The 20524-nt window shown below is 41.8% G+C and overlaps 1 protein-coding gene across 1 annotated transcript; it reads right to left on the bottom strand.

The window, feature by feature from the left end:
- Positions 1 to 238: 238 nt before the first annotated feature.
- On the bottom strand, positions 239 to 5850 carry fhl2a (four and a half LIM domains 2a). The gene is made up of 6 exons (XM_085920778.1): positions 5794 to 5850; positions 3463 to 3637; positions 2299 to 2473; positions 2043 to 2212; positions 1777 to 1963; positions 239 to 767 (listed from the first exon to the last, which is right to left on the bottom strand). Exons 2-6 carry the CDS (start codon positions 3616 to 3618, stop codon positions 616 to 618), a joined length of 840 nt encoding a protein of 279 aa, XP_085776904.1. The 5' UTR covers positions 3619 to 3637; positions 5794 to 5850; the 3' UTR covers positions 239 to 615.
- Between the last annotated feature and the right edge of the window lie 14674 nt (positions 5851 to 20524).

The following is a 20524-nucleotide window of genomic DNA, read 5'->3' as shown; positions in this document are numbered from 1 at the left end:
ACCATAAACGCTCCATGTGAGGATAAATGACAGTCGTGGTCAGGGATGAAAATCAACTGGTTCCCAATCATTTGATTCCCAGGAATAGAGCTGATCAATTCCTGAATAAGAAACCTTGCTTTAGTGTTTCATTCTCGGTTGTTTTGAATTGTGAAAGAAATTGCACGCTTGTCTTTTGTGGAAGGCATCATGAAAATCTCCAAAATGGATTGATGGAGTATGAACGAGTGACGCTATGCCTTGTTAACACTTTATTTTGGATCATTCTTAAATTCATAAATCTGACTCCATGCATTTCTACATTTTACACAAGTCAATAACACCAAGTAGCACATAGGCGAATCCATGCAAGATATTAGTAACATTAGAATCGTGCAATCTGAGTTCATGTCCATTCTACACAATAATTCATATTTTCAAACATGTCCTCTACATTCATGCAAGTAGTTAACTTTGTTAGCGTTATTCTTCGGTTCTTGTCATATACTGCAGTAGCTATGCCGTATACCCCAATGTACATTAGAATGGAGTAACGAGACTGCAGCGTGTGCCGCGTATGCTCGATGAGCATTTCTATGTGTGTATGTATGCAAATTATGCGTGCAGCGGCATCCTTCAGATCTCTTTGCCACACTCCGGGCACAGGATGTCGTCACGCTCGGTCAGAAAGCCGCGGCCCACCAGGGACACTGAGCACTTCTTACAGTTGAAGCAGTCGTTGTGCCACTGGCGCTCCTCAAAGGAAATATACTTGCTGCCTCCGAGGCCTGAAAAAACAAAAGTTGCACTGATGGGAACTTAAAGAAATTCATGGGAATACAATAAAAAGTGTAGCTTGGAGGTTTGTCTGGAACAGGGAACTTACAGGTAAGTCATACTTTAATTTATTTAACCTGATTTTGTTTTTGAATAAAATAAAAATGCGTCTTAAATTGGTTTTTATCATCATTTTGATCTTAATCATTTTTCATTGAGGGCTATGGACGTCAAATATTGATTTTAACAGAGCTGGCAGTCAATGAGTTAAATATGTAAAATGTCCAACAATGTAGTGGAAACTAAAGTTGAAAAAATCTGAATTTGACAAACATTTTCCTAATTTTGACAAAAATTCTTCACCATCTGAAAGATTATCATATTATATATGAAATCTGTCAATGATTTAAGTCTTGCTTAATGACGAATTAGTATTTTTGAAATTTTCTTTCCTGAATGCAAACAAATCAGCAATGAAAAAGCTTTTTGGGACCTCAGAGATTCCTCTGTATTTTCCCTATGGGAAATATTTAAAAATTAATTCAATCTAGATCTATAGACCCACTGCTTTTTCTAAAAATATAATGAAAAAGTCTTGGCTAAATGTAAAGTTGTTCATTTTCAGAGTAGGATTGAAAATCTATTTTGAAATATAGCCCATTTTGTCGCCCCCCCCCCCCCCCCCCCTTTAAAATCTTTATTCCCAGTATTTTAAACTTACACTGCATGGGCCAGCGTCACAGGTTATGGGTTCAAATCTCATATCTTGATTATTTTGTGGGTTTTATGTATCTGTGTATTCAAGTTTTTTTCCACATTAGAAAAACATGCACAATAGGCTAACTGAACACTCTAAATTGTCCATATGTGTGAGTATGAATCAGGATTCATTTCATATTTCACTCCTCAACTGCAATGGAGAAGAAGGATGAGGTGTGGAGACTCCAGCTCAACTTAATGAAGACAAGCTATATATTTTTTTAAAAAGTAGGAGAGGATGTATTTAGTTGAACTGTTTACCGCTGATGGGCGTGGTGCAGGATGCACACTTCTTGGCGTAGAGGTTGCAGAAGCAGTTGAGGCAGTAGGCAAAGTCATCTCTGGAGGTGAACCTCTGGCCAGACAGCTGCTGCTTGCAACTGGTGCACAGGAAGCAGTCCTTGTGCCAAGGCTGGTCATGGTAGGTCACGCCGCCAGTGGTAATGGGCTGAGATAGAGTATCATGTGGCATTATGGCACTGGCGGTAAGTTATTTTCGAAGAAAACTTTCTGGCCCACCCCCCTACCTTCTTGCAATGCACACACTGCATAGCGAACTGCTTCTCGTAGCAGGGCACGCAGAAGTTGTGGTTATCCTTGGGGATGAAGCTCTTGGTGCCAATGGGCTGCTGGCATCGCTTGCAGGTGAAGCAGGTTTCGTGCCAGCTGTTGCCCTTGTGCTCCATCTTCCTGGAGCCTTCAGGGCAGCAACAACAAAGACCGCCAAGATGAGAAAGAGAACCGAGGAGGGTGTCGATACAGTGTTTTTATTTCCGTCCCCACCAGGCATGATGGTTTTCTTGCACTCGTGGCACTTGGAGGAGTATTCGTTGGAGTAGCACTCGGTGCACAGGAGCTGCTCGTCCTTAGTGGAGAAGGGCTTGTCCACCAGGGAGCGCTTGCACTGGAAGCACTTGAAGCAGTCTTCATGCCAGTGGCGGTCTTTATAAGACAGATCCTGCCGGGACAGGGATTCTTGTTCAGTGGGTTCATGAGTGGATGTGCTGTGCAAGATGAACTGGGGATGCAGTATCCCACCAGATTCAACAGATGGGGCTGTTTCTCTTCATAATATAGGTTTTGGATCTACTACAGACGAGTGAATTGTGGAATTATTGTGCGTGAATAACAATAGTACTACAGACGAGTGAATTGTGGAATTATTGTGCGTGAATAACAATAGTATCAATATGAAAAATATTTGTCTATAACAATATTTACCCTTTACTTACATTAACATTTCTCACTTTTCTAATGCATATATTATATTATATGCATAACTAACTAACTAACTAACTAACTAACTAACTAACTAACTAACTAACTAACTAACTAACTAACTAACTAACTAACTAACTAACTAACTAACCCTGTAATAATGATCTATTACATTTAATAAATTTTAAATGAATGAAGAGAAATTCCAGGCGCACTGGGTATTACATCCGCCTCACAGTTAGGAGGGTGCGGGTTTGATTTCGCCTCCGGGCCTCCCTGTGTGTAGTTTGTATGCTCTCCCCGTGTCCGCGTGGGTTTTCTCCGGGCACTCCGGTTTCCTCCCACATCCCAAAAACATGCTTGGTAGGCCAATTGAAGACTCTAAATTGTCCCTAAGTGCGAGTGCGGATGGTTGTTCGTCTCCGTGTGCCCTGCGATTGGCTGGCAACCAGTTCAGGGTGTCCCCCGCCTACTGCCCGATGACGGCTGGGATAGGCTCCAGCACGCCCGCGACCCCCGTGGGGACAAAGCGGTTCAGAAAATGGATGGATGAAGAGAAATTCCAGTCAATTGTGCTGCCTTTACTTACCAAAAGTTATCTTAGCCATATGTGAAAACAATTGAAGTCAAAGAATACATTCTGTTGCTCACATTTGAGCAAAGAAGAAAATTATTTGATATTGAATCCAGACTTAGTAAGTTTTTATGTGTTTCCACATGCATACTCACTCTGGTATTGCAGCCAATGGGCTTCTTGCAGTCCTCGCAGGTGTTGGAGTACAGACTCTCATAACATTTTACACAATAGGGATTCTCCTCTCGCAGGACATACTTCTTCCCAAACAGGGATTCCTTGCAGTAGTGGCAGTCGTAGCGTTCTGTCATTTTTACCCGCGACTGATCACTTAGGATTGTAAAGAAAAACACAGAGATGAGAGTGAAAGGTCATCTATTGTTACTGGGCATGCTTTTAAACATTTCAATGTTCTCAATGTTTTTTTTCTCTCTCTCTCTCTCTCTCTCTCTCTCTCTCTCTCTCTCTCTCTCTCTCTCTCTCTCTCTCTCTCTCTCTCTCTCTCTCTCTCTCTCTCTCTCTCTCTCTCTCTCTCTCTCTCTCTCTCTCTCTCTCTCTCTCTCTCTCTCTCTCTCTCTCTCACTCAGCAGGCTTCTATTTTGTTCTGGCTCTAAATGAGGATGTTATAAATAAGCCCTATCAGTCTACTTGGTGTATGAGCGAGCGAGAGTCCACGCACATACACACACACAAGTTCTGCATACCACCAACTCACCCCACTATACTGTATACATCCATCAACTAACCTCCAGCTGTCAGCACTGCAGTATCCCTTGTCACTGTGTGTATAAGTGGCTTGAATGGCACTTGGAAAAATGGCTACTCACTTCCACAGCTGCTCACCTTGGGTTTCCCACCTGTGTCTAAATGTATACGCTGGGTAATCTTTTGTCATTAGGCGAGCAGTATGGATTCAAATCAAGGGTGGGATATTCTTTTCAAAGAAAAAAAAGGTAGTTTTTTTAGAGGTAATCTGAAAGGTTTTTTTTTTTTTAATTGTGCGTTAGGGCCCGATCAAAAGTTATCTGAGGCTGTTTGGTGTCCCACACCTGCTTTGAGCTCAACAGCTTTCATTCCATCTCTCTATTGATCCAAGAAAATAACTTCCCAACTCTTCTGTAGTGTCCAGTGTTTGTTCCAGATAAAATTTATCCCACTCTATCATCAAAAAGACGCAAGATGTTTCCGAAAATATTCAAAAGCTGAGTGGTATTATCTTTCCGTTCACCCCGCCCACATTCTCTTATTGTCTATCACAGCCCACCATGACTCACCTAGCTTACACAAGAATTTATCTGCTGCCTAAAAATAAAAACAGCTAATCTGAAGTGCCACAAATACAATCTGCGGGCTCGGTTCGACACGGTGGGCAGCTGTTTCCCAGATACTTGGGCTCCCTTTGATGGTGGACAAACTAAAGCCAGTGAGATGATGAACCATCATGTGGGTCCTGAAGGTCTATCCCTGCAAAGCCCAGCCAACTGTTCTTAAGGCCTGCATACTACGGGTGGCAATCACAGTACGATATTAACACGATATTTTCCCAATGCTAATCATAATAGTCTGATAAAGCAGTATGTACGTATTTGAGAAAAACCATGTACAAGAAAGGGATTTGAATGTATTGATGAATATTGATGCAGTAATTTGCGATGTCTTTGCAGTATTTTCAAAAGAATAATGATAAGAATCCAATAAAGTGAAGGAAAAACCAAATTACCATGAAAACAGATGCAGTACTTATGATTGGACATTATTTTTCCATACTAGACATTTTTCCAACCATTTCACCAAAGTGTACTTGCGAAAACGTTTACACTAAAATCCAAAATTAAATGCTTTCCTCACAAAAATAACCACCCATACCATAACTCACAATATATTACTGCCATATTCCGCCAACAATATTGGTGATATTCAGATATGTTGGAGATCAAATTAATACAGTCAATAAAAAATATGTTTTACTTCACAATGTTACGATCAAAAATGATTCTCCATACTCGTGTTTTTTATCTCAATCTATTTGTCATTCATGTCTGCCCTCTTTCCGTTACGTCTACATTTCAGGATGCAGAAAATATGAAAATGCCACAGATAGGCAATGACCATATGTTGCCAACCCTAAAATTGCAGCGGTCTGATCTCGAGCCTCAGTAATGGCATAACCTAAATGATAAATCAAGTGAAAGACTTTAAATCAAACGTGTCCATGAGATCACTATCTGTACCAGATAAAATAAGGCCTGATGCCTTCAGAGGTGAAAATGTTGGGAATTAAAGGTGGAAAGCGGCCTCTAGGATGAGTACTTTTAGGATGATAAGAATCAAAGAGGCTGCTGCCCAAAGGCCCGACAACTGGGATGGCGGGTGAAGGAGAAAGATGATAAAACAGTGACAAGACCACAGAGGTGGGATGAAAGGTTTGATGGGGGGGATGAAGATGATGATTGGGGATGAGCAGATGATGGATAGATCGGTCTTACCTTCTTCTGTGAGAAGTTTGTGCCTGTGCGGAGTCTGGATCAGACTGAGGCAAGACTCTCTGGGAGATCGCTAGTCAATTGCATTACTCCACCCATGAAGGGCTAATTGAAAATGGGGGAGGAGCAACATTAAGAGTTAGTGGGTGGGTCGGTAGTTGTTGGGCTTTTTTTTTTTTTTTTTTTTTTAAGATCTATAAATAAAGCAGGGCTTCTCAGAGATAAACCTGAGGCCACCCATTCACTCACCGACTCCCAGAGTCAACCATGTGGCCTTTTACGGTCACTCAGATAGTTTACGGTCACCATCACAATGCAATATATTCTCACTAATCTTTACAAAGTGTTTTAATCAAATATTTACGTGTTTTCCAACTTTTTCCATGTTTTTCTAGAAAAATGTTGGCAAAGATCCCAAAGACGCAAACCCCTGCAAATTGTTATGTAACTTCACATTATTTATTGCATGAAACAGGACACTATCCAAAGCGTCGAGGGTCCAACCAAGAGGATTGTCACCCCCCCCCCCCCTCCTCTCTCTCTCCACTCATATATCTCATCTGTCTCTACCTCCACTCACTGGGGAAGACACATACAATCCCAAACCTCCAACGCATCCGATATAGTATTCAGGCCTGGTGATGACAGACACCCGCATGGTGGCAAATTATAGCGCTATTTTCTTCACCCTCTCGCTGAAACATGCACAGTGCACACGCATCTTAGTTCGTTATTTCAGCCAAAGCCTCTATCGTTCTCTCTCAGGTTTTCCTGACCCGATGGGCCCTGGATTCCCTCCAGTGAGAAACACGTCAGCAGTGCTCGACTAAGCTCCGAGTGCTCTATTTGTGGTGCACCACAGAGATTAGTTTGTGTGAGGAGACAAAAACGGGGTCTTTACAGTAGAATGTGTTTATTGTACGTATTTATGTACGTGAACTGACTGATCGATGGCTTGCTTATATTACATGCTGGAAGTAGGGATGTTTGATTCCGCAGTTTTTTTTCTTTCAGACCAATACCAACATGAGTACTTAGCTCTCGAGTAGTCACAGATAGCAATACCAAGTACCGACACCACGAGTACTTTTGATACAAAACATTTCGAATGAATTTACTGTTATTAAGGACATCTGACGAAGACGGGCAAAGACAATTTTAATCTTGAGGATTTTGTAACCACAATAACCCCAAAAGTGCTCGGTTCAGAAGATGAATGAACGAATGAATGAATGAATGAATGAATGAATGAATGAATGAACGAGTAATTGAGTGAATGAATGATTTTCTTAACATAATTCTTATTCACTATTACAGTAATGTGCTTTATTGCAGGTCATGTAAGGTTATTTTTCAATGCCTGTGGGAAATCAAGTTTCAAGCCGTGGAATCAAAAATTGCTCTCTGCAGAATCAGCATTGTTTTTTGTGGAATCAACACGTTTTCGTGGGTGGATTAATTATGGCTGTCACTTTTAATTGTATTTTTTTTCCAAACAAACCATGATTATATACAATGTATGCTTGAAATAAAAGTAAGCCAGTGTATATTACGTGATGCATCATAAAATCATACTCAAATGTGGAGAGTCGGACAAACAGGATGCCATGCCCTTTGACTCAATATTTTTGACTCCCTAATTGAAGGCAGATGGTTGAAGAGAAGACAGAGCAGCATGTTGTACTTGTTAGGGAGAACATGATTAGTAAAAGATTAGATTACTCTTCCTGTTACAGACATGGGGCATATTTTTATGCAAACTGTATGTCTTTGTTAAACAAGAAAATCACAAGGTATTTTGACTATGCAAGTACTAAACAGGAGGAAAAAAAGCCTACAGTATTTACAGCCAAGCCATCATGTTTAATTGTGATCATATGATCAAACATACAGTATAACAGCAATACACTCTTAAAAGTGAATTAAAAAAAATACATCAAAGAATTTGTCATCTAACGGATATAAGGTTTGCTTTTTCCCAATGGAATGTTATAGGAGATGTACTGAGAATAAATGAAATAATAAATACAATCATAAATCAAATTTGTCTATTATCAGTAAAACAAGAAAATGGAGGAAATGCGATGATGTAAAAAGCACGTTGTAGTTTATCTTTGGGTATTTGAAAAAAGTGTGTTACAGACAACATGCTGTTTTACCTTCTTACGTGCTTCTTACATGCTTGCAACACAGTTCAAATGGGCTCAGCTGTGAACTATTTAAAGAAGACCCCCTACCAAACTTTTGCTGCACCCTTCACTAAAATTTGAAATCGGCGCACACATGGGGTGTTACCTGACTTGGACTTGGATGGGGGTCAGAGGGTCAGCCGTGATCTGGCAGTGATTGACAGTAGCAGAAAGTCCGACCAAAATATTTTCTATATTAAGACAAGCTATGCTAAAGAAATTAACCAAATTCTATGCTAACAAATCACTAATCTGTAAATTGTTTGCAAACGCCACTACATAGAATTACCCCTACAACACAGTACGGAAGTGTGTACAAGACTGAGTTGCTAGTATACCCCATGGTAGCAAGATTCCGGGAGTGATGTCGGGACTCCCTGCTCGTCCAATCAGAGGCCAAAACAATCACTTGCAATGTTTAACTTGAGGATATTGGCACACAAACAGATTTCAAGCGTGAAGCTTCAAGCAAATTCAAGCTTTCACCAAACATGCACTGAATGTCAAAATGACCTAGACGTTAGTCGACACCTGTTTATACAGTTTATCAGCAAAAAAGAAAAAAAAGATTTGGGGTTGAGCACTCCTTTAAGTGCGTGGCCTATACCAAATAGGAGATTCTATCGACAAAGTCTTACAGAAAAGTCTGGCAAAATGTCCCATTACTTTTATCCAGCTGGCCCATAATGACCCCTCCTTGGTGTCTAGCTCAGCTCCGCAGTCCAAGGGATAAAAGTGCAGCTGTCTCGTGATGCTTCAGCTTGACGCGTCCTTGCGTTGCCAACACAAGAGGCCGCGTGGAAAGGTCAGGAAAGACGGACCCCGTTGTCTTTTTTTGGACTGCTAATCATTGGTATGCAGGAGACCAATTGCACTGGAATCCTTGCAACTCATCTGAGGACCAAAATGAGCATCCTGAAAAAAAAAACTACGGAGGAAATTGATCCCCGGGACCAACTTGAGCGTCATAACGAAGGTCACTCAAAGGGCAATTGTATCTGATGGAGGATGGATTTTTTTTTAGGCTTCCACTCATGGGACAAGAGAACCACTTAGTGACCGGACCAAGAATTGAATTGGATTGAAATCGGATTAAATACATGAATCTACACGAATTTTGCCCTATTACTCCAGTGGTGCCGACTTTCCGGTGTCACCACAGAAAAACGCGCGTCCATTCAGTAGCCTAACCATTTCTCCAGACCAAAATCAATGAAACTTGACTTACTCAGAAGACAACACGTTATTGGATTCCAATATTTAATTTAATTATGCTCAAAGTAATACAGCACCAATTTCTCTTATGAATGTCATAAGACTTTGATGACTTTAAGATCAGGGGATGTTTGATAATATTTGTCATTTTTCACATTTTTCTGAGTGTTGTTGGTCACCTAAATGTTGAACAGAGGCTGTGATGTACCAAAGTCAAATTCCTTGTTTGGCACGCTCAAACATGGCGAATAAAAACTCTTGAATCTTGAATGAAGGGCAAAATGTGTCAGTAAGCATCGTTAATGAAACCTAACAAAGAAAAGCTTAATGGCTGGCATCAAATCACTGCTTCCAGGAGAAAATATATTTTTACACCAGAAATCAGAGGGAACCTCAAATTGGTCTTAACGCTGCAACAAAATATGTTCGGGGGCGGGGAGGGCAGTTTGGGGGATTGATGTCTTGCTCAAAGGACACAACAGCTGTGTGTCTGGGGATGATCTTGACCTGGGGTCCCTGCGGTGATAGGTGACGATCTTATCCACTTGACCACGGCTGCCCCCATATATTTTCACATACATATAATGCTGAAAGGCCTTAAAGGGGCCCAGAGATTTCTGACTGGGTTATAAACGCCCCACCAGCCTCGGTGTAGCAACACCATCCCTGACCCTTCAAAAGCTTTAAGCAGCAACAAACTAATATATCTAAGATCAAATATTCCTCAGGTTCACATTTTTTAGTCTTTAGCCTTCATAGGAATCTTAATAACATCATTTGTAACACCAGAGCATACGCTTGATCCAAAAGCATTTTTATCAGATTATCATAGTGATTTGTCACCTCTCGTTGAGTCAAATATTGACCAAGCCTGATTTTCACAGTCTGCTCTCGCTGCCATCGTGGTGATACGAGTCTATATCTGACTTGGCGATTCTGCACACATTTAACCTGGTGTTGTGTTCCCAGGCAGCTAAATCCCTGAAAAGATTAGTGGGGTGTTTCAACTCAAGCCTTTATTTAGAAAATCTCTTGTCTTTGTTCACACAAACACTGCACACACGTAAACCTGTAGTGTCGTACTACAGATTGAATAGCTTGTGCGTGGTTTATGTGCAAAGTACGTTTCAGCATGCACGGTTGTTTTGCTACATTGCAAGCAGCTGAATGACTGTTCCAGTGTCTTGTTTTAAATGAGCTCTCCCACGTCCACTTTTACTGAGGACAAAATGGTCAGATAAATCCCCATCTATTGGAACTTATTTGCGCTATAGGAAACTTGAGGATCTTGGGCACAAGGAAAGACTCATATTCAGCACTTAACTAATGGTCTCAAATGTATTTGGTGCTTTTATTTAAGTGGAAGTCCTGTTTCCACCTAGCAGTGTGGTTTGGTACAAAACTTGAAGGATGGAGTTTGACACTCTACCAAAAGTGAAAGTAAAAAAATCAACCTATATCCTGAGCCTAATAGAATAATTGCCCAGGTCATTTTTAACACAGTCACATAAATAAATAAAAAAATAAGAAATAAAATAAATAAATAAATAAATAAATAAATAAATAAATAAATAACAAAGTGCTTGTGCAAACTGGACTGTGTTAAAAGTGTATATAAACCCCTATTTTCCAAAGACATTCCAAAATGACTTTTACAATTAGGCAAATCATATTCATCATCACTTCTTACACCTTTTGTTGGGTTATTAACCAATGTGGCAGGGTACCTAAAACTTGGCGCTATCCACAATGGCTAGCCGTATTGCAGTCTCTGTCAAAACTTGTGAAAGTTGCAAAATGACCAATCTAAAAAGTCAAGCTATTCACACTACGGTTTGTTGGTGTTTCCACTGTTATTGTATTGTTATTGTATGTACTGTATGTATTGTTGTGTGTACATACATAGTGTTATGGTACCTAAATCTTGGAGCTAGCCACAATGGCTAGCTGTACTGCAGTCTTTGTCAAGTCAAAACATGTAAAAGTTGCAAAATAAGCAATCTATAGCACCTCTCTGTTTGGGTCGTAACCACAGTGGGCATGGTAACTAAAGTGCTGAAAAGTCAGACGTGCAAAAGAAAACTAATCTAATGGTGGGTGTAAACCACATTGACATAGTAACTAGAGGGTAGAACCTGGCACCCTGCAGTCAGTTTCTGTTGATGCTTGACTGTTAAGCTTTTCTAAATTCAGTGACTGAGTGAAAGACACTCACTTGTCTTGCCAAAAAGCGGAGCCCTCTGTTCCCGAGTGTGTTTATCTGGCAAACTCTATCCGTCGCATGGCAATAGCACCTGCTGTAGCCGCTCGCAGTTACCAGGCCTCGAGTGTCCAAAGGCAAGATCAGAAACTGAAACCCAGGTTGTTTTCTGTGACACTAGAGAGAAAAGCACAGTTGGGTATGAAGTTGTCAAGCAAACATTACTCTATATTTGATGCTTCAGTTTCAGTCTAAATATACAGTATATGGTGTTACATGCTCACTGCCACTGTTTCCACACATGTCTGTGTACAGACTCGGGTGACTGTCTGTCCTCATATTTCCTATATTTCAAAGTGACTATTAAAATACAAGTTGATTTTGTGCTGATTTTAAAACCTGTTTGTTTTGGTGAACATTTTGTACACACATATAGCGGTACTTATGAGGTCCAGGTTTTAAAACTAATCCAATTTGACATACTGTACACCCAACTTTCCATCCAAGAAATTTCTGTAGCGCTTAGGGTTGCGGGTGAGCTGGGGCCTATCTCAGCTGACATTGGGTGAGAAGTTACGTGCATCCTGGATTAGTTGATAGTCATTCAGGGTACATATCGACAAATAGACATTGACACTTAGTCTCTATCCAAAATTTAGAGTCTTCAGTGAGCATGCAAGTTTTGGAATGTTTACTGAAGGTTATGATTGTGAATTCTACGAAATTGTGTGAATTTTTTAACGACACTTTTGTTTGCCAATAAACAGCAGTCAAGTGTAGTCACTGTCTCTAAGTTCATTTATGTAATATGTACAAATGAATCTCAATCAGTGATGAATGAACAGCACAGCTGCCTCAAAAAACGTCCATACCGCACCACTACATCCTGAGAAAGGATTTACAAGGAAGTCCAAAGGTTCTGTTTCCTCATCATGTTTAATGGCTTTGCTGTGGCAGCTGCAGCCATTTTAGAAATGTGCTGATGACCATGTAGTTTTTTTCCTGTTTGAAATGTAGTATTTGAAAACACATAGAGACTTACCGTATTTTCCGGACTATAAATCGCTCCGGAGTACAAGTTGCGCCAGCCATAAAATGCATAATAAAGAAGAAAAAAATATATAAGTCGCACCAAAGTGCAAGTAGCATTTTTAAGGGAACTTTATTTGACAAAATACAACACCAAGAACAGATATGAATAGGAAACAACAGGCTAAATGATTCGGTCTGCTAACTTTACATAAACACAAATGAGGAACTGAGAACGTGCCTGACGTGACATATTAACAGTTATTCAAATAACTACAACATAAATAACAAGTTTAAACAACACCGCTGCTAACTCCGGAAGTGCATGTGCCGCTGACGGACTCATCGTCAGTTGCTGTTCTAATTATTCCACAGGCCTATTTAACTATATATAAACCATATATCAAATAACTATAATCTAAATATCAATTTTATCGAACCATCCGTGTCACTCCAAATCATCAAGTTAGGAACGTTCTCGTTGTGACCCTGTTAATCCAAGACCAATTCTAACATTACACGCCAAAAACAGTCCAACCAATTGCGATCTTGTAGGTGCTAAAAGGATAAACCCTCGATCCACCGATAACATGAATATTCGTGTGAGTGTGGAGAGGGTGCCCAGACCATCGAGCATATCCTCCGAGCGTGCAGAACTCCATAGAATGGTTGGCTGTTTGGCGTGACAAGCTAAAACAAACAAACAAACAAACAAACAAACAAACAAACAAAAAAACTCCAAATCATTGTACTAAGTTCATTTTGTTTCACTTGTAAGTCACTTCACTGACATGTACCGTCGGAAGTACACGCCGAAACATTGTTTGAGATGAAAGAACCCATCCATCCATCCATTTTCTGAACCGCTTTGTCCCCACGGGGGTCGCAGGCATGCTGGAGCCTATCCCAGCCGTCATCGGGCAGCAGGCGGAACCGGTTGCCAGCCAATCGCAGGGCACACAGAGACGAACAAACATCCTCACTCACACCTAGGGGCAATTTGGACTGCTCAATCGGCCTACCAAGCATGTTTTTGGGATGTGGGAGGAAACCGGAGTGCCCGGAGAAAACCCATGCGGGCTCGGGGAGAACATGCAAACTCCACACAGGGAGGGCCGGAGGTGGAATCGAACCCGCACCCTCCTAACTGTGAGATGGACATGCTACCCAGTGCACCACCGAGCCGCGATAAAAGAACCAGTGAAGTGAAAACTCCAAATCATTAAACCCATCGAAATCTTCGTCCTCTGTCACTTATAAACAACGCCGCTGCTGACTCTGGAAGTACATGCGGCGCTGATGTTAGACTCATCGTCAGTTGCGGTTCCAATTATTGCACAGGCCTAGTTTGCAGTTTAAAGTGAAAAATAACATGTGAAGTGATAAACTACACTCGTCAGTTAGTGATGTGTTAATGACCAAGTAATAATGTGTTAATAATTTCACATATAAGTCGCTCCTGATTATAAATCGCACCCCCGGCCAAACTATGAAAAAAAACTGTGATTTATGGTCTTGAAAATATGGTAATTATATTAATCACAATTGGCAGAATCAATTAGTCTTAATTTACTACTGTATGTTTGCCAAAAATGGATAATGTCAATATTGTCTCGACAAACAGCAGGATCCCAGACCTGGATACCGGTAATCTGGTATATATTGCATTCTACTAGAAATTGCAATGGCCAAAAGATTGGTACATCTGCTGCACAATAATGAACTTTGAACCCTCATCCAGTCTTTCCTCTCTGTACATGTGTGTTCATCCTTCCGCCCATATTTTAAAACAAGCATGTTCGCTTGGTTGAAATTCCAAAATGTCCATTGCCGTGAATGTGAGTGTTGAATGCACTGTCTGTCGCTTTAAAATACTATCCCATTAAAATGCATCCCACTTGAGTCACGTTTCACTAGCCTGCAGGCCACAGAATAGCCCACATTGCCCAGGAGTCATGCTGAGTTCCTTCTACATCATCATTTCCAGTCAGGTGGGGCATAAAGGCGGCCGCCTCCAGTTCCTTGGGCCTTGTAACTATAGCTTCAGCCCCCACTCAGCAGTCACTCACTTGCCGTCTTTTAGTTCCAGCAGGTGAAAGGCGAGGAATATAAAATGGGGGCGGGGGTTGGGTTGGATATCCTGGCAGGGGGAAGCCATCGCAAGTAGAGCGCTGACTTGTGTAACTCTGACTTGACTGATATCTTCTCCTCAGGGTATAAGTGAGGACATGCGAGATTAATTTTGCTTTTCAGTTTTTGTTTTGTAATCAAGCACAAGCCAAGGGAATTCTCTTGCTAAGTTTCCTCAGCAACAACCATTCCAATTGAATAATAATTACTATGGAAGAGTCATTTGTACCAGGGTCATCGTCATCATGAAGGCTTTAGAAACTATACAGGTGATGTTTTAAGTAACATTTTAGTCTTTCTGTCTGTAATGCAATTACCTCCTTCATCATAACGGGCTGATACAGAGTCTGTGCAATGACCCGCCGGTCTATGTTTCACACCATTCTTCCATCACTCGTGAGCAAGACAACAAGATACATTGACTCCTCCACTTGGGACAGGATTTTATTCAAAACCTTCTGAGGGCACTCCACCCTTTTCCGACTGAAGACTAAGACCTCAGATATGAAGGTGCGGTTTTTCATCCCAACAGCTTCATGCTCTGCTGAGAACTATACCAGTGAGAGGGGCAAATCAGAATTTGATGGAGTCAACAGAACCACATCATCTGCAACAAGCAGAGAATAATACTGAGGTCACCAAACTGGACTCTCTCAATGGCTCACCTGCGCTCAAACATTCTGTCTATATAGGTAATAAAAAGAATTGGTAACAAAAGCCAGTCTTGGTGAAGTAGAAACCTCAGTGGAAACAAACCTGACTTACTGATGACAATCCAGACCCAACTATGAGACATATCATACAAGAACCAAACAGTGGGTATCAGAACTTTGGTACTTCTTACTCCTGGAGCACCCCCCCAGAAATTCAAGAGAGAAAGGATCTAACTCACCAACAATATAATGTCATCAAAGTCGGATGAAGGTGGAAGTACAAGCCAAAACACGTCAGGTAATGCAACCTAAAATATCTTGTTTGTGATAAAAGAACCAGTGAAGTGAAGATATATAACAGCTAGAACCTCTATGTGATGCAGATTAAGTATTTCTAAGTCAAAAAGAACATTTCAGATGTCAATTAGGGATGGGAATCTTCACCATCAAAGCGATACGATACACATCTCGATACACTGCCAACGATTCAATGCATTCATGATTCATGGAATTGGCAATGATAAGATGTGATATGATTCTCCCATCTCCTGTGATACGGTGCGATACAGTACGATTTAATTTCAAAACAATGCGATCCAGTGCGTATCGATTTTCCGATGCATATCAGTGAATCTCCCCTCCGTGAGTCATCATCTTATCGCGGTGGAGGGGTTTGTGTGCCACTATGATCCTAGGAGCCATGTTGTCTGGGGCTTCATGTCCCTGGTAGGGTCACCCATGGTAAAAGGGTCCTAAGTGAGGGGCCAGACAAAGCACAGCTCACCCAAGCCCCTTATGACGAAAAACACAAATGGACTTCATTTTCCCTTGCCCAGACGCAGGTCACCGGGGCCCCCCTCTCGAGCCAGGCCTGGAGGTGGGGCTCGAAGGCAAGCACCTGGTGGCCGGGCCTTCACCCATGGGGCCCGGCTGGGCATAGCCTGAAAAGAAAATGTGGGTCCCCCTTCCCATGGGCTCACCGCCTGCCTGTAGGAGGGGCCAAAGGGATCGGGTGCAAAGTGAGCTGGGCGGCGGCCAAAGACGGGGACCTTGGCGGTCCGATCCCTGGCTGCAGAGGCTGGCTCTAGGGACATGGAATGTCACCTCTCTGGCTGGAAAGGAGCCCGAGCTGGTGTATGAGGTAGAAAAGATCCGACTAGACATAGTCAGGGGACCGGAGGGTGTGTTCCAATTACAGGGGAATCACACTCCTCAGCCTCCCTGGTAAATTCTATTCAGGGGTGCTGGAGAGGAGGGTCCATCGGGAGGTCGAACCTCGGATTCAGGAGGAGCAGTGTAGCTTTCGTCCTGGCCGTGGAACAGTGGACCAGCTCTACACCCTCGGCAGGATCCTCGAGGGAGCATGGGAGTTCGCCCAACCAGTCCACATGTGTTTTGTGGACTTGGAGAAGGCGTTCGACCGTGTCCCTCGGGAGATTATGTGGAGGGTGCTTCGGGAGTACGGGGTGCCGAGCCAACTGATAAGGGCGGTTCGGTCCCTGTATCACCGATGCCAGAGTTTGGTCCGCATTTCCGGCAGTAAGTCAGATTTGTTCCCAGTGAGGGTTGGACTCCGCCAAGGCTGCCCTTTGTCACCGATTCTGTTCATAATTTTTATGGACAAAATTTCTAGGCGCAGCCGAAGCGTTGAGGGGGTCTGGTTTGGGGACCTCAGCATCGCGTCTCTGCTATTTGCAGATGACGTGGTGCTGTTGACATCTTCAGGCCGTGATCTCCAGCTCTCACTGGAGCGGTTCACAGCCGAGTGTGAAGCGGTCGGGATGAGGGTCAGCACCTCCAAATCCGAGTCCATGGTCCTCGGTCGGAAAAGGGTGGAATGCCCTCTCTGGATCGGGGATGAGATCCTGCCCCAAGTGGAGGAGTCCAAGTATCTTGGGGTCTTGTTCACGAGTGAGGGCAGGATGGAGCGCGAGATCGACAAGCGAATCGGTGAAGCGTCAGCAGTAATGCGGACTCTTTACCGGTCTGTCGTATTGAAGTGAGAGCTGAACCAAAAGGCAAAGCTCTCGATTTACCAGTCCTGTCTGGCTCCTACCCTCACCTATGGTCATGAGCTATGGGTCGTGACCGAAAGAACGAGATCCAGGATACAAGCGGCCGAAATGAGTTTCCTCCGGGTTCTCCTTTAGAGATAAGGTGAGAAGATCAGTCATCCGGGATAGACTCAGAGTAGAGCCGCTGCTCCTCCATGTTGAGAGGAGCCAGGTGAGGTGGCTTGGACATCTCATCAAGATGCCTCCTGGACGCCTCCCTGGGGAGGCGTTCCGGGCATGTCCCACCAGTAGGAGACACCGGGGACGACCCAGGACGCGCTGGAGAGACTATGTCTCTCTGCTGGCCTGGGAACGCCTTGGGATCCCTCGGGCTGAGCTGGATAAAGTGGCTGGGAGAGGGAAGTCTGGGAGTCCCTCCTAAAGCTGCTGCGCCCGCGACCCGACCCTGGATAAGCGGAAGAAGATGGATGGATATCGGTGAATCTTCCCAACCTTAATGTCAATATTTTGTTCCATCCCATCATGACATTGCAGCAAAATATCGTTTTTCTTACAAATCTACAATCAGATTATGTGCAGACCAGTGTGCATGTGCTTTTACTTATTATCTCTCTCATAGCTTTCCACTTAGTTCATTTTAAAAGGAAAGGTTGTCATGACTGTTCAATGAGCGTTAATGTGAGAAGGGCTACGACCGCTTGACCACTCAAGGCCCCTCTGAAGGTCACACTATTAGTCATGAGACAGTACTGATGAATAACTATGTAGACTGACAAGCTTTTAGCTTTACAGAGATGCTCTGCCCCTTGAAATTGAAAATGTAGCAAAATGGTCACTCAGTCAAGCGCAGGCCTCCACCAAGAGCAAGAAACCAAAACATCTCATCTTAACTATCAGGTTTCATCCATTAAAATCATTGTATTGAAGTTTAAATCTATCTATCTATCTATCTATCTATCTATCTATCTATCTATCTATCTATCTATCTATCTATCTATCTATCTATCTATCTATCTATCTATCTATCTATCTATCTATCTATCTATCTATCTATCTATCTATCTATCTATCTATCTATCTATCTATCTATCTATCTATCTATCTATCTATCTATCTATCTATCTATCTATCTATCTATCTATCTATCTATCTATCTATCTATCTATCTATCTATCTATCTATCTATCTATCTATCTATCTATCTATCTATCTATCTATCTATCTATCTATCTATCTATCTATCTATCTATCTATCTATCTATCTATCTATCTATCTATCTATCTATCTATCTATCTATCTATCTATCTATCTATCTATCTATCTCATTCATGGCAGCTAAAACTGAATGAAATCCATGATGAAGCTGTGACGTAAAGGTTCCTCTGACATTGTTTCAAGATGTACACGAAGTATGTACATCTTGAAACAATGTCCCTTTTGTTCTCAACAATGTTAAAAATATCCCTTTCCAATAACATTTACAGTACATCCATATTTCTAACATTTATTTCAGTAAAGTTGCAGGAATAAGTGCAAAAAATGTGTGTGTGAGAATAGTTATTGTACAAGAAGAGACTTTTGGTTTTTCCCTGTTAGAAGTTGCCACCGCGAGTCATTTGCTGTTTGTGTGTGTGTGTGCATGTGTGTGTGCTTTTTTTTTTGTAGACCTTTGCTGCCACCAGCTGGAAATTCACGCCACATAACTGCATGAAATACACAGCAAAAAGGACTGCAGAGAGAACACCTCCTTGCCCCCCTGGACATCGGAGGAGCAGCAGTGGAAGAGGTCCACCTTTGCCAAGAACATCAACTGGAGCTGAAACATTTTCTGTCTACAGAAGAAGGCTCAATTTCTTCTTCCTCAAAGAACTGGAATGTGCCGGACTAGAAAGCTGTCTTGAGGAGCTTCTACAGACAGATGCGTGGTGGAGCGTGTCCTCAACAACTGCATCAGTATGGGCACAGTGGTTGCTTGGCTCGGTTAAGAAATCTAGACATTAGAAGGGAAGAACAAAATTTTGGAAAATTTGGCGTGAATTTAAAAATTGAAAATTTTGAATTTTTGGTAAGTGGGACGTTTTGGAATAGGTAGGCAAAAGATGAACAGTTGAAAGTTGAAACGGGTTGAATCGGTTGAAAAATGTAGAAATTAGAAGTGAATTACAAAATGTGAAATTTTGCACAAATTTCAAACGTGAAAACGTGAAACTTTTGAACTTGGCAATTTTGGGAATGTTGAAAATCTTCCCCGATGTGATTTGAATGTGCTGAATGATGTGAATTTCAAACTGGAACATTGTAAATGTGAAATGTTGAATGTACCATGAAGAATGAATGGGGAAAAAATTGCTGTAAATTTGCAAAAAAGTGCAAGCGCTCATCACGCGAATATTTGGAATACGTCAAAAGTGAGTAGAGAGGAGCCAGATGAGGTGGCTTGGGCTCTCATCAGGATGCCTCCTGGGCGCCTCCCTAGGGAGGTATTTCGGGCATGTCCCACCGGTTGGAGACCCCGTGGACGACCCAAGATGCGCTGGAGAGACTATGTCTCTCAACTGGCCTGGAAATGCCTTGGGATCCCCCGGGATGAGCTGGATGAAGTGGCTGGGGAGAGGGAAGTCTGGGAGTCCCTCCTAGAGCTGCTGCCCCCGCGACCCGACCCGGTATAAGCAGAAGATGGATGGATGGATGGATGGATGGATGGATGGATGGACGGATGGATGGATGGATGGACGTCAAAAGTGGAATGGAGTGAATTCTATGAATTATATGGAAGGAGTAGCGCATCAAAAATGAATCCAGACCGTTATATTGCTGCTAAGTTCAAAACAAAATTCAAAATTTTTTGTTGCGCTATAGCGCTATAGTCCTCGTTTGCATTTCATGTGCATGTTATATTTTTTATATTGCCCAAATTTTGAATTCTTAGAATGGTTTGTTGAGGGCTGTTTATGTGACTTTTTATAAATTGGATGCAATTCAATAAAAAAATGTGTCTAAATTAGAAAACCTCTTCTTCATCAAGATAAAAATTTGCTAAAATAATGGCACAGAAAAAAAATCATGGGATTTTTACAATAAAATGTGTGCTTAACTATAATTAAACAATAAAAAATATTAATCATGATTAATTATTTTAATTGCTTGACAGCACTTCTAGTAATACTTTTATTTAATAATAGTAATAGTAATATGATTATTTATATTTTTATTGATTTGTAAATCTCATGTGCAAAAAAAGCTGAGCAATGACTTTGAAAGAAAATAATTAATCGCGGGGAAAAACACACACCTTTGAATTC

Source organism: Syngnathus leptorhynchus, chromosome 9, assembly GCF_054491065.1.
Source record: "Syngnathus leptorhynchus isolate UIUO chromosome 9, UIUO_Slep, whole genome shotgun sequence".
NCBI classification, from domain to species: domain Eukaryota; kingdom Metazoa; phylum Chordata; class Actinopteri; order Syngnathiformes; family Syngnathidae; genus Syngnathus; species Syngnathus leptorhynchus.
This window is presented reverse-complemented; position numbering and strand designations above follow the sequence as displayed.

Coding starts and splice junctions, on each gene's coding strand:
- fhl2a (XM_085920778.1), bottom strand. CDS start 3,618: ATGACAGAACGCTACGACTGCCACTACTGCAAGGAATCCCTGTTTGGG. Junction 2,474..3,462: donor CCATTGGCTGCAATACCAGA/GTGAGTATGCAT, acceptor CTGTCCCGGCAG/GATCTGTCTTATAAAGACCG. Junction 1,964..2,042: donor AGTGTGTGCATTGCAAGAAG/GTAGGGGGGTGG, acceptor ACTCTATCTCAG/CCCATTACCACTGGCGGCGT.